Raw genomic sequence first — 14,002 nt, 5'->3', positions numbered from 1 at the left:
ATGCCCTGGTGATCTTTCTATAGATTAAACTTTCATGGTGCCTGCTGTCCGGTATGGATCACAGAGAAAGGCTTCAAATATGCTGAGCATCCAGAGCTCTTTCTTACTTCTTCAGTAACCTTGCATGTGCTGCAGTTCTCCAGCAATATTCAAGAAAAAATAGACACAACAGAAAGCTGAAGGCCTTAAGCAAAGGAAACTGAGGATGCAGAAGGCAAAGTTACATTGAAAGGTCATGCAATGAGTCAGATACGCATGATACAGGCAGAAGGGTGTTTTTTTCCTCTGGCTTTATCCTTTTCTACTTTTAAGTGACATGGCAAAAATGAGGAAAAAAAAAAAAAGAAATATGATTAAATTGGAAGGGGCACAAAGAAAGGCAAGGAGGATGTTAAGTGGAACAGAGGTACACATCTGAGGAAGTAAGCAAAATGGGAATTGTTTGGTCTTAGGAAGTGGTGTGACAGAAATAATTAAAAAAGATAAATGCTGTTAAACTAAGCTTCATCATTAGAGTTCACTGAACAAAATGGAACGGATTTGCCAGAGACTCTTATTTCTACCATATCGTTCACATGTGCATGGGATTTAAAGGATTACTGTAAAAACAGTGACCCTGTTTTCCTATTATGGGAAGATAACACAGGTAGTGCTGCTGGTGCTAATTATCTTCATGAACTGGCACGCATCTAGAACACGGTTACAGTGCCACTCTTCCTACCACTTAATTCAGCAGCGTCTCCCAGTATAGCCAATGTTATAGTCACATTTTTCTCTCTATTCAAGGCCAACCACAAAGCATATAAGAATGATCAGTGAACACACTCAATTACAAGAGGAAGTAAAAGGTTTTAAATGAAACAGATAGGAACTGTAGAGTTTTGGTGATGTACCTGATTGACTGACAGCTGAGATGTTGAAATAGGTACTATGAATATTTTAAACAAAGTACTAGATAATCAGTGTTCACAGAATTAGTAGTTTAAAGGGTTTCCTGCCAGGTTGGTGCTTGAGTTTAGGCACTCATGAATTACAAGTGTCAGGAAGCAATATTTCACTGATCAAGCTTTTTTTTCCCCCACGCTGGCATTTGGCCTGTTGTTCTGCATCCAAGAGAGTGCTTTTATAGTCTCCTGGTGCAAACTGTTACTCCTTTTTTCTTCAACAAGCATCATTTAAACTAAATTGAAGGAGATGAGAGAAAGGATGATATAGTAGTCATCAAACAATCTCAGCTAACAAAGGGACCATATGGTCGTTCTGGTTCTGCTCGACTGTACAGTAGCTTTTAAAGGAGTATTTCAAAAAATATCATAAAGCTTAATTTTACAGTGTTCTTGAACACATTTTTGAAATACCGTGACATAGCTATTTGATCTAGATTGCCTCCCCCACAGATACTACTAATAAAATAAATGTCAGACATAAAATACGTTTTCTCTCATCTCTTTAAGTAATAAGTCATTTGTCATATTATGAAGCAGAGCATCAAAGTTACTGTATCTCCCAGCGTAATTTACCAAAGTTTATCAATTCATTCTTGCCTTGTGAGTACCTATTACAAAGCAACAGGGCACAAGCAGAAGCCATGCTGCTTGTCATTTACAAGAGAAGCCCAATTTGAAGGACTGCTGAAATCACAGCTGTAGGATGCAAGCAGCTGGTAAGTGTAAAAGCTATAAAAATGGTGAACGCTTTCACAGAGCTGATTAGAATACTCCTCTCCCTTCCTTCAGATCTCATTTGGGATAACCAATTTGATGTTTATTTTTGTACATACTAGAGTGATTTGTCCTTGAAAATTACTTCAAACTTCTCTCTTTCTAAGCCTAATTGCTTAGGGTTTTTAGAAATGGGAATAAAAATTGTGTAGAAATGCAAAATTTTTAAAAAGTTTTGTAATTCCCATCTGTATATGAAACTGATTATCTCACATTTTCTTAAAAAAGGATACCTTAAGCTTACTCCAGTGCTAATAAATTAGTAAATCAAAGAATCATCATCATCTTCAGAGGTGTGTGCTTATTTTATTCTTGCATCTGGGAATGATAGAAAGGATCCAAGAAAATAATAGAGAAAGCACTATGGAAAAAAATGAAGAAGACTGTGATATTTCACAAGCATGCTCTTTGGAAAAAAGAAAAAGACAAATGAGGTGTAAAAAAAAAATGAATTAGTCTTTCATGGAAATCTTTGAAAATCTTATCATCTGGCAATCATTTATTACCAGGTAGCAATAATCTTTTATTATAGTACTGTTAGATTTTTATAACATTTTTAAAAATGATAGCACCACAGAACTGTTGTTTTTCACTGACACAATAAAATATCAGAGAAATTGAAGTTTTCAATTTCATTAAATAACACTAATGTAATGGCATGCTGTTGCTAGCTCATAATTTAGTTAAACCTATAGGAAGAAAAGTGTCTTGTAATGAATCTATCATACTAATTTGGACTCTGGCACAGAGAAAATGGTGATTAGTGTTGACTTGCAGAATCACACTCTATAATCACAAAATAGTTATAAAAAAGGTATATTTTTATTCAGTGCTGTGAGCATACCGGGTGCAGGTGAGGGTAGCCCCTTCCTAGCCTGCACACCAAAAGCAGGTAAACATCTTTATTTATAGAAGGAATACATGCATATTCATGGTATTTCTAAGACAAGGAGTGGTTATTACAATTACTTCTGGGAATTCATTGCGATATATCATGTCCATTCTACATGCCAAATTCCACCCCTAATTAATGCTTCTACACATGCATGGTGCCTCCTGGTGGTCATCCCGGTCATGGGGATGAAGGCCATATGTGATCCTTGCATTGTACTTCTGATCTCAGTGTAGTTTGAGGAAGTATTCCAGCTTCAACTGGTTCAATTTCTAGGATGGTTTCTAGGATGTGGTTCCTTGGACCAGACAGCAGGCTCCTTGGGTTACAGTTGAGGTACCCCATATCTTTCCCATTGTTCATGCTCAACTACTTTTACAATTTTAACAATATAACAAATTAGCCCTCTATTCAGTGTGTAAAAAAAAGAAAGTGAACAGCAGGGTAAATAAACAAACAAAGAATGGTGAGTAAAGTTTAGTATTACAGACCCATTCAGAAGATACCAATTCACATGGTTACGTGATTGTTGGAATGGTGTGGGAACAGCCTGTGGGCAAGAGCAGGAAGGTGGAGGGGCTAATACATTTTAATCCCTTTTGATAATGAGGGAAGTGTGTGGGTTTTCCTGGAAAGTGGCAATTGCTGGCTATGCAGACAGCTTTACACAGTAGCCCTCAATGAGAAACCAGACTATGCAGCTGGGCGGGATGTGTTGCTCTTTGAGACTCTTGTTAAAAATACTGCAGCAGGTTAGGACAAGACGAGAAGACTGCAGTAAGCCTTGCCAACCAAAGCAGAATTTCATATATGGCAAAAAAGCACCACCCATTTGTTCAGCAGGTGAGAATCCTCCTGTTATTCTTAGAAATCGCAACAAAATTTCTCTAGAGGAGATGAAAAGCCTCCTTCCTGTGCCTCTATCAAATGATCTGCCATCCATGACATGGATGTTATGCCATAGGTAGGGCCCTGTCACACTGTGCTTTTTACTACAGACTGCCTGGAGCTTAAGAGAATATTTTCTGAACTGGAGAGTAGTTAATAAGACAGATTCCTTGTGTTGCTTAGGATCCATGAAAGTAAAATCTGGCATTCATGGTAAGCTCACTGATCACAGTGGGAAGCACAGCTCTGTTATATAAGCATAGTTCTCTTCTCGTATGGATACAACAGCATATTTCATACTAATGGATCAACTGCAGAACTACATTGTTAAACAAAGCTTTTTTTGTTAGTAGCAGTTTTAAGGCTTTTTAAATCTCTGTCTGTTTGATAAAATAGCTTCTTGTAAAAAAAAAAAAAAAAGGCAAAAACAGCAAAGCATTGTAAGAGCTTAAATAAGAAGACAGTATCAATATTTTGTAAGGAAGGATTTGAATAGCACTTGTAGCACATCCTGATGTGTTATGGGCACTTTCTCTGACAAACCCAATTGATTTATTCTTCCCTCTCTGTACTGCTGTCTTTCCTATTACTTCTAACAGAATTTACACACAAACAGTAAGTCTAACAAGGATCACAGATTTCTTTACAATAAGCTGAGATTCTTAGTGCAGATGAAGAGACGTTCATAACAGCATGAACTACAGAGAGAGAATCACTTTCAAAGAAAACACGTATCAGAATCAAAGTATGCCAGTGGAAGCCTAAGGTCAAATGATGTTAATGGGCTGTTTTCAATTATTTAGAACATGAAGAGGAAAAGGATTGCATTTGCTCTGTTTTTGAAATAGGCGCCTGATAATTTGCTTGCATGGAAAGTAATCAGATAGGAGAGAATCACTTTGGAGACTTATTAATGTTTGTTTTAGTATTATATTGTGTGGAGGTGTGCATTTTTATTGGCAAATAGTGTTTGAAATACTGTGCCTGCATTTCCCTGTTCTTTCTACTATTCTAATTATGTCTGGCTCCTTTGGTATTGGCCACCCTTCCAAGTTCAAAGAGTGTGAAAAATAAACAGAAAATCCCCATATTTTTTGAGAAAAATTTAGACATTATATATCACACTGATGTATAACATACATAGAGGAAGGAATCTCACAGATGGATTTTTCTTTTAGAACCTCCAAAGAATCGTAAACTAAAATAATTCAGATTATTAATCTTTTCTCTGCACCTTATATGTATTGAAACTTATGTGTTACTGTCACCAAGTGTGGCAATTTTTCTGTGTCACGTATTTCAATTTCCTAAAGGCCAGAAAAAAATACATTCTCTTATTAAGCGACAACAGTGGAAAACAGGAGAAATGTGATTTCTTCTTGATATTCTCACCCTTTTCCACAGAGCAAAATGAACCAACTTTCAGATACTGATTGTTACTTGAGCAACAAGTAGCCTTTACTTATTATTGGATTGTTATCACCACAACAGAAATATGGAAGGTAGTTAGAAAGTGAAGACCCAGACATTTTACAAAATTGCTATATAACTTGCAGAACCATCAATGGAGAGTATTACAGGAGATTGTCATTAAAGTTTTGATCATCCAGAATTTTCTATTACACCATTCTCTTTCTTGCAATAGACAAGATACAAATACAAACACCCAAGTACTTGAAAGTGCACTATACTCTACATGAAACAATAACATGCAAATTTAATGGCCTAGCTTAATATATCTATAGCACCAGTTTGGAAAAGGTATTCTTAATTTTGGGCTTCTGGCATTCTGGTTGTGTTTAACAATTTCAATTTTATTTATTTATTTACCTGTTTGTTTGTTTGTTTGTTTATGTTTAGAATTGTTTAAATGTTGAAGATTTTGCCATCTTTGATAAGTAAAAAGCACAATCCATGGCACTGGCTGAAAGGCTTTTGAATACATTTCAGTAAAATGTTGTTGCTGAAAGCCTGAGAATGGATTTACCAGAGATGATTGATGCTAAGCACTGACAAAAAAGCTTTCAGTTAAGCATCCTAGGAACTGTACTGGGAATATTAAAGTTGTATGGGTTTTTCTTTTTAGGAGCAACCTAATCTAACTTCAGAAACTTTTTTTTTTTTTTTTTAATGTAAGTTAAATGAATGGCATATTCATTGTTAAATTGGCACTGATTATAAATAGGGGCAATGGCACTGCATTGAGTTACTTGTGGAATTGTGAAGAGGAATGAGTTAAGAATTTTTCCTCATAGTCTGTCAGAAATTCATGATTTGTCCAGACTAGGGCTTAGGTGAGAAAAAGAAAGCATTTTCATATTCTAAGAGAAATCTTGGTTCAAAACCAGAGTGGAAGAGAAACCTTTCAATGCCTGGTGGACTTCTGCTATTGCATGAGAAATCAATGCAGAAATCAGTGTGCACTTTGACTCAGAGCAAACTCTATCCAAACTCTGAAGGGATGGATGTTCTAATCACTGAATTAGTGTCAAATAAGTATTCTGATGGATCTGCTTTACTTAGTGCGAATACTTAATACTCTGTGGAGCAAAGGATCTCATTGTTTTTCATAAATCACTGCATGGGCTCTAATAACTCATCTAAAGAACTATTCTTAGTGGACTAGTAAACATTTCCAAAAATCAAATTACCTGGAAGTAAGGCTTTATAGAAGTGGATTTCTAAGATCCAGGGATCTAACAATCCCCCAAGATGAAGAATGTCAAAGTACAAGGCTCTGCTTCAGGGAATAGTAATATTGTCTCTCTAAGTAGGAAGAAGGAAATACTATTTTTCTGTTCTACTTCCTGAAATGTGATTCTGTGTGATTCTGTGATTCTGTGAAACGTTAGACACGTTGAAAGATTTTAGGGGTCACCAGGCTTAAATTTATTCTTACGTTATTGCACTTATTAAAAAATAAATAAATAAAAATTGTAATTTAGCAGAGAATCAGGATCCTTGACTTGGATCTACACAGCATTTCTTTGTAATACAGTTTCTGTAGAGAAAAGCCACTAAGACTTTTTCTGATAATCCTTCTCTCACTGGAAGCACAGGGAAAGCTAAGCTTTGAGTAGTGTGATTTGCCTCTTAACAAAATGTGTAATGAACTGTAGTGGCGAGTATTGCTTATATTACAATAAAACATATATATCCCAATGTTCTCTAGTAAAGACTGTGATGCATGCACCTCGAGTCAATCTAGCATTATTTTAATTCAATTTCTAGCATTATTTTAATTCTGATGACCAGGAGGAGATCACTAAATTTTCTACTCCTGAATTTATCTTTCAGTAGTCATTTGTTAAAAGCCTCAAAGCATCAAAATCTGTGTATTCCTCACATTGTAACATTAGGCAAGAAAAGAAGTACTCTTTTCTGAGATTGTAATTTCATTAACTAAAGATTGTTGCAGTAGAGAGAGACTATTTGACGTCATAGCATAGTTACCATATTATTATCATGTTGCCTTTTTACAAAATGATTTTTCTTCTGAAATCTGGTCATTTTCACACACCTTTTGCTGATTAATGCCTAAGGATGAATAGAGATCATGCATCACTGTAGTTATTCTCCTAGTAACTGGAAGTTTCATGAAAAAAGTATCCACAGAAGCTCTGATAGTCCAACTTGTTAAGGACAGAAGAATGAAGGACTTCTGAAGTTACATAGCAAAACCAGGCCAAATTATTTCTAATGATCTTGGTAGTGAAAAGGAGCTGCTAAGGATTCATTTTCCCATTCACTTGTTGACCTGCTTTATGATCTTAAACAAATTTACTTTCTTTTATGCATTCAGTTTCTGCATTTACCCTGTGATTGTCAAGGACTTACACAGATGCTTTAATTTATCAGACAGGAATATTCAAGTGGCTTCTATGTGATCATATATGAAAAACTTTATATGAAATAATTTATATGAAAATATTTAAACCTGCTTGCAACTTTATAACAGCTTTAGCAAATTATTTTTTCTTTTCTTACTTCAAGCAATGCAAAAATATCAAGTGCATTTTGAATTAAAAAACCCAAACAAAACATTTAAACATTGGAGACCTGATTAACTGCAAAGGTCTGGTGAGTGATAAGAACCACCTTTATTTTGAAAAATTTTCAATGAGATTAAATCAATCATTAAAACAGTTCTGTAAGATATTAAACTTGCCATTAATTTCTGCTAAGAGGAAAACAAAAATTTTGTGCTAAAGCATTTAATTTCTTTATATATCAGATAACATTAATTACCTGAATAACTGAAATCTGTTTTCCACATGCATTCACTGATTTTGTATGTGAGTGAATAAAGATTATATTGCTTGATTAAAAAATAGACAAGTCTTCTCAAAGCTTTGAAATGGCTTCTCTGGTTTTGTGCAAAGAGATGTGCTTGGATCCTGGAAAAAAAAGAAATAGAATCACTTAGTGAAACTTTTGCCTTTGGTATGAAAGAAGAAAGGCTGTATCTAAAAATTACATCTCTTAGTTTTATTGATAATCAGTGTTATAGTCTTATTTCTAGCAAAAGGGCAGATTCTTGGTACATACGAGGTAGAAGATATCTTGCCATATGTCTAAAGATATGTTTGAGTCTCAGTTCACACTGGTGCTATCAATTGCAGCTCATAAGTACCTCATTATTCAAAATCAAGACTAGAGGGCCAAACAGCTTTCACACTGTTGGAGTTACATGTGAATAAATGAGTCACTGAGAATTGAAACAAGTTGTTTTACTCTGAAGGCTTGCTTTGTGATCTACACTCACATAAAATGCATTTTTTCTTAGAGTGTGTTTTTCCCAATATCTAGTCTTTTTGGAATATTTTTCTGGTGTACTGATAAAGTACATTCAGACATCAAATGGTTCTAAAACAAGTGGTCCTAACAGGAGGAAATATTTTATAACAAAGCATTTTATGTTCTGGAAATACTTCAAGTCAGCAGGCAATCTTTATATTTGTTAAAATAGCATTTTTAGGTTAGTTTTGAGGAAGTTTTTGATTTGTTCTTAAAAGTTTTCTCCTTGTAAGTGCATGCTTTAATTCTGGAGAGAAATCAAGGAAAGCATAAAAATACAAGTGGGAAGACTAACACTCAGAATGAAACATTCAGAATAGGCAGGATGTGGCTCCGGGCAGCCTGGTCTAGTGGCTGGTGACCCTGCGCATAGGAGAGGGTTGAAACTAGATGATCTTTGAGATCCTTTTCAACCCAGGCCTTCTATGATTCTATGATTCTAAGAAAATAGAATATAAACTATTTTTTTTTTCAGAGGACTGATAATAAAATACAGAAGTTGTGAATTGTAAACTTTCCTAAAAACTAGGTATTGGATTAATTGCTGTGTTTCCTGTTTTAAAGGAACAGTCAGTTAATGTACAAGTAAATAAGCAGGGAAAGCACAAAAGAATATTATTTCCCATATTATCTTACAGTGTGTTAGATCTTTCTTGTCCTGTTAGTAGTCTTGTCTTTACAGGCGCACGAAGAACAGAGCACTATCTGAATAAATCAGAAATGGGAACTTTGAGTAAGAGAAAACAGCACAAAACTGATCCATGCAAATATAAGTTTAATTGTTTGAAATCCCCTCTCTATTTGGGTCACTTACAGAGATGTGTGAAATGCTGATCATCTTTTCAATACCAACCGGTAATTCTAACTAGCTGAGCCTTTAATTTCTTTCTTCACTTGCAGCAATCATGATTACTTCCATAAAAATTTAGTACCTTTTCAGATTTTTCTGGAAACGTCTTGATCTCATTGCATTAGTTGTCTCAGTACTTCAGTTAAAGTCTTCACATATTACTGTCTGATAATAATTTGTTCCTCTGGTCCAGTGCATAGTCAAGAGGGTAACATATTCATCTCCTACAAAACCACTAAAATTGCAGAATACTCGCTGCCCTGATTTATTTAGGCACTTGTGATCAGTGCCGTAAGCATGTACTAAAAGTGAAGCAAACGCTTGCGTGACCTGCACAGGATTAGTCATCTGCAAAGTGGTTTCCAGGGTTCATAATAAAGCCAAACTTTTGAAAAAGATTTGCTTCTGGTGTAAGGTTAGAGCAGCTGAAATCTAAATGATGCTGACAGTGCTTTCAGTGGAATTATTACAGGTGTAGACTACGCCCCTTTTCTTGTCTTGTACCGTAGTGATACATTATGATACGTCAAAAATGAAAACCAAAGATAGTAAAAAGTTTTTGCCATTTTAACTTGTTTATACCATTTAGTATTTAATAGAACTGTTAGCATCGCAATAAGAAGTAATACTGTAACAGCATATCACATTTTGTTTGATTTTGTAGTGTCATGCTGTCTTGCCTTTCATATTTTCTTGATAACAGGATATCTCCCTGCTACCCCACTACTAAAACAATAGGAATTGCAAATTGGATGAAATAAAGGTTGGATAAACCTAGATTTTCAGGGTAAATACTTTTTTTTTTTTTTTTTTTTTTTTTTTTTTGTTTTGGTTTTGGTTTTAGTTTGGTTTGGTTTGGTTTTGGTTTGTTTTTTTTTTGTGTGTTTTTTTTTTTGTGGTGGTTTTTTTTTTTTTTTTGGTAGCATAGATGAAGTGTTTTGTATTAAGAAACCATACAGGAAACAAAGGATTGTATTTTCCTGTTGAGTATGAGAGATTTCCTTACTATGACTTTGATTTCTTTTTTCCTTTTCTTAAGGAAAAAATACTATGTATGTAAACGTTTATTTCTATATGGCCTTGTTTCTCCTTAAAATACGTCCCCTTTAATTCATATAAAATATTTTCTTTGTGAGGGTGTATCCTTGCAAACCAGATGGCAAACTCTTTTACAAGTTAAAGATTTACTACAAATATTTTATTCAGGCTTAATTCACAGTTTTTTATTGTGTATTGTTTTGAAGTCACAACTATAAATTAATTGTGTTACATGGAAGTAATACTTATAAGATTTTTGGACAGATTGCAAATTTTTCTATAGAGCTTTTCATTCGTATCTGAAACATTCTTTTTGAAAAAAAAAATTGTCAAATGGAAAAAAAAAAAAGTTCTGTTTTAGGGACAACATTATTGCATTTTAGAAGTAATATCCTGTAAAATGCCCATAACAAAGTAATTTATCTGGAAGCCCATTGTAGCTTTCTTATTATGGTTTCAAGCTTTGCAAAAGTAAAACTGTTCTTATTAAAATGTATATATATCATACCCTTAAAAGCAGGATTCCATCATCTATAAATAGATAAAGAAACAATTGTCTGGAGTATTTGCTATTCATTGTCAATATTTTTTATTTCACCGTTAGATATTGCACTTCGGAATACTACTAGGGAGCATTTGCACTGAACATAGAAAGAAAAAAAAAGTTATTTCCTTGGAGTAAATACAAGCTTTCTATCTGTGTTTCCTTGGAATATAAGAATTTACAGTTTTTGTTCCATTGGTCAATTTTGTTGCCTTTTTGAGGAGAATGAAAATTGTACAAGTGTTCAAATAAAAGCATATACAAGTCTAAATTAAACCTAGGGTGTAGTCTTTTATAAACAGAGAATAATGCACTCGTATATATATATATATATATACTCGTATATATATATATATATATATATAATATAAAATAAATCTTTTTTCTCATGTGTATCAGCAAGATGTCTGTTTTCTTTTCTTTCTAGATACACCTTTGGTTAAAATCATTTCTTCTAATTCGTGGCCTGAAGAAGGACAATCTATAATTTTGACTTGTGAATCCAAAGGAAAACCAGTGTAAGTGATTTAATAAGTAATGTGTTTTGTTATTTTCTTTATTCTGCTGTGATTGCAATCTTCAGCTTCAGAAATATGCTCTTTTTTTTTTTGTCTCGTCCTGGGGTGTACCGTAATGTCTGCCATAGAAAACCCTCAAAGCCTGTCTCCATTAAGTACCTATAGAACATCAGTCTTTTACTTTGTCATTTATTTTAGTTTTCAGGAAGAATTCCAGCTGTGAGATATATATATATTTTTTCAGTCAGGTATATCAACCTGAAAGGAGTGCAGGCTTTAATCAGCCTGTTTACATCATTGAACTGATGATAAGAGAGAACATGTCTCATGAAAATCTTCCCACATCAGCTAGCCTAAGAGAAAATATATTTAACTTTTTGGATACTTTCACTGTCATTTACAAGGAAATTTGAAGCATAATGATATGTGCAAGTTGGCTACTGATTTCTGCTGGAATTTTAAAAGATGTAGCCTGATCTGAGAATTGTTTACTTGGAAACAAGCATCTTTGCTACCAATATTTTTAAGGACATATCTGCAGAGATTGACTCTTGCACAAAAGCTACTGTTTAAATCAACCTCATTTAAAAAATAAAAAAAAATTGTATCCAGTAAGCTGTTATATACTTAGCCATGAAGAAACATAAATAACCAAGTTGGTTAGAATTAAATTAATATGAATCAAGTTTCTTGAATACGAACCTACTGCTTAAAAAATCAGTACGTAGTGTTACATGAAAGGATAACATGCAATTTTAGAATGGTCTTTAAAATAATAGTGCAATCATATTCCTGGAAAAAGGTGAAAATTATGTATCGAAATCCTTGTAGCAAAAGGCAGAATTTCCCCTTTTTGCAATTTTAATGATTTAATGGAATTGTTTGACATAGTAATCCAAATTTATCTTCAGATGACGTCAAGCATTTATGCTCATTTTTCTTTTGATAACCTCTTAATTTAGTTAGGCACCATCTAAATTATCTAAGTACTTTTCTTTTGTGTATTACAAGCCTGCATTGTTTTTAAGAAACTTCTGAGCTGATCAGCACAGCAACTAGATCATGCTTCTACCCTACTTTAAATCAGGATGATAGTGTTCCTTCATATGAATCTTACATGGTGCTCAACACAACTGGTTGTCAGTGTACTTATGTACTTCTGAATTACTATATGCTTTTGAGATACCTGTGTACGTATCTCACAAAATTCAGGTGCAACTACGTCTTGCATTTAGAATATATTTGAAGGAGAATAAATTTACCCTTGAGCATTCCCTTAGGTATTGAGGGGTACAGAGTCCCTTCTCCTGTTGCTTTCAATTTCAGCAAAAGATGTACAAGTGTTTAATTTTAGGAAAAAGGTCAGCACTGATTGCTCTGAATACACAACTGGCTAAACTGGCTAGTTTTTAGGATTTTCCTCATCTCTGTATTTACTACATAACATAACAGGTGATAGCTACATGCAGAGATCTCTATTTAACACATTGACTTCAGGGCTTCTAGCCCCAGTTGCTTGATTTTCACTATTCATTTAACATTCACCATAAGGGTAAAAACTTAGAAATAAAGCAGTCATTACAAAATTTTAATTAACTGTTGTTTGTTTCGGGGGATGGCCAGTTTGGCCCTTCATGTCTGGAGTCTTAGCACCCTAAGAAAGCTTGGAGACTATATTTCTTCATTTTGATCTTTCTAGTTTTGTGAGATAGATATCTGGACAGTTGGATAGGTGGATGGAGTTGGTGAGGGCTGTTGAAAATAGTAACAACTAAGTGTTCTGCACCTGCAGTTTCACATACTTACGAATATTAGAAGAGGCATTATACTTCTCAGAATTTTAGGGTATAGAATGATCTCAACTGTCATTAAAAACTTGTATCATAGATATTTACATCTGAACTGCTCTTATGTCTCCAGTGACTGCATAGAATTTAGACACCTGACTCAGATGACTATGAGGGCTGCTCTGAAATATTGCCTCCTATTTTATTATGTTGACTGACAACATCAGAGGCAACTGTTGGTGGCATGGCAGTAGTAGTTGAACCTTCCTGTCAATATTTCATACCATGTTGTTGCCATGTGACAGATGGCAGCAGAGGGGCAGTCTGACAAAATGGCATCTGACATGGAAATGCATATGGAGTAAAGGTGTATCATTGAATTCCTCCATGAGGAAAAATGACAACCACTGATATTCATTGACACTTGCTGAATGTTTCTGGAGACTGAACACAGGATGTGAGCACAGTGAGGCAGCAGGTGGTGCATTTCAACAGTGGCAACAGTGACAGTGTGTCACCTTCAACAGCACAGTTTTTTAAGAGCACATTGTGCAGGCTCTTGTTCACCTCTGGCAAAAGTGCATAGCTAGTGGTGATGACTGTGCTGAAAAATAGCATACTGTAGCTGAAAATGCTCTCTATCAAATAGTTTTATTGTGTTTTTTGTATCTGTTCTAGTTTGCATGGAAATAAATAGGAGGCATTACTTTCAGAGCAACCTACATCTCTGTATTTTGAGATGCCGAAGATAGGGGGTCTAAGTGTAGATACCTATATATATATAAAACTGTATATCTCTGTTTATTTTTTTAGATGCATACTACTCTTTATCTATGACTTAAAACCACTTTTTTTCCTAGTCTTCATTGAAATTTCTTTCACATGCTAAAAATACTAGACTGTTAAAAAAAACAGTTTGGTTACTTGGTTTTTGTCAAGACACCAGTTTTTCTTAGTAATTTCTGTA

At 34.4% G+C, this 14,002-nt stretch overlaps 1 protein-coding gene across 2 annotated transcripts in view; it reads left to right on the top strand.

Annotated features, from left to right (window-relative positions):
• CADM2 (cell adhesion molecule 2) overlaps positions 1 to 14,002 on the top strand; it is a 626,180-nt gene that overhangs the window by 517,284 nt on the left and 94,894 nt on the right. For both annotated transcript variants that reach the window (XM_085240870.1, XM_085240864.1), the window contains exon 6: positions 11,158 to 11,248. In XM_085240870.1, the coding sequence (XP_085096996.1) occupies positions 11,158 to 11,248 (91 nt within the window). The remainder of the gene's footprint in view (positions 1 to 11,157; positions 11,249 to 14,002) is intronic.

This window comes from Meleagris gallopavo, chromosome 1, assembly GCF_905368555.1.
Source record: "Meleagris gallopavo chromosome 1, MGAL_WU_HG_1.1, whole genome shotgun sequence".
NCBI lineage: Eukaryota > Metazoa > Chordata > Aves > Galliformes > Phasianidae > Meleagris > Meleagris gallopavo.
This window is presented reverse-complemented; position numbering and strand designations above follow the sequence as displayed.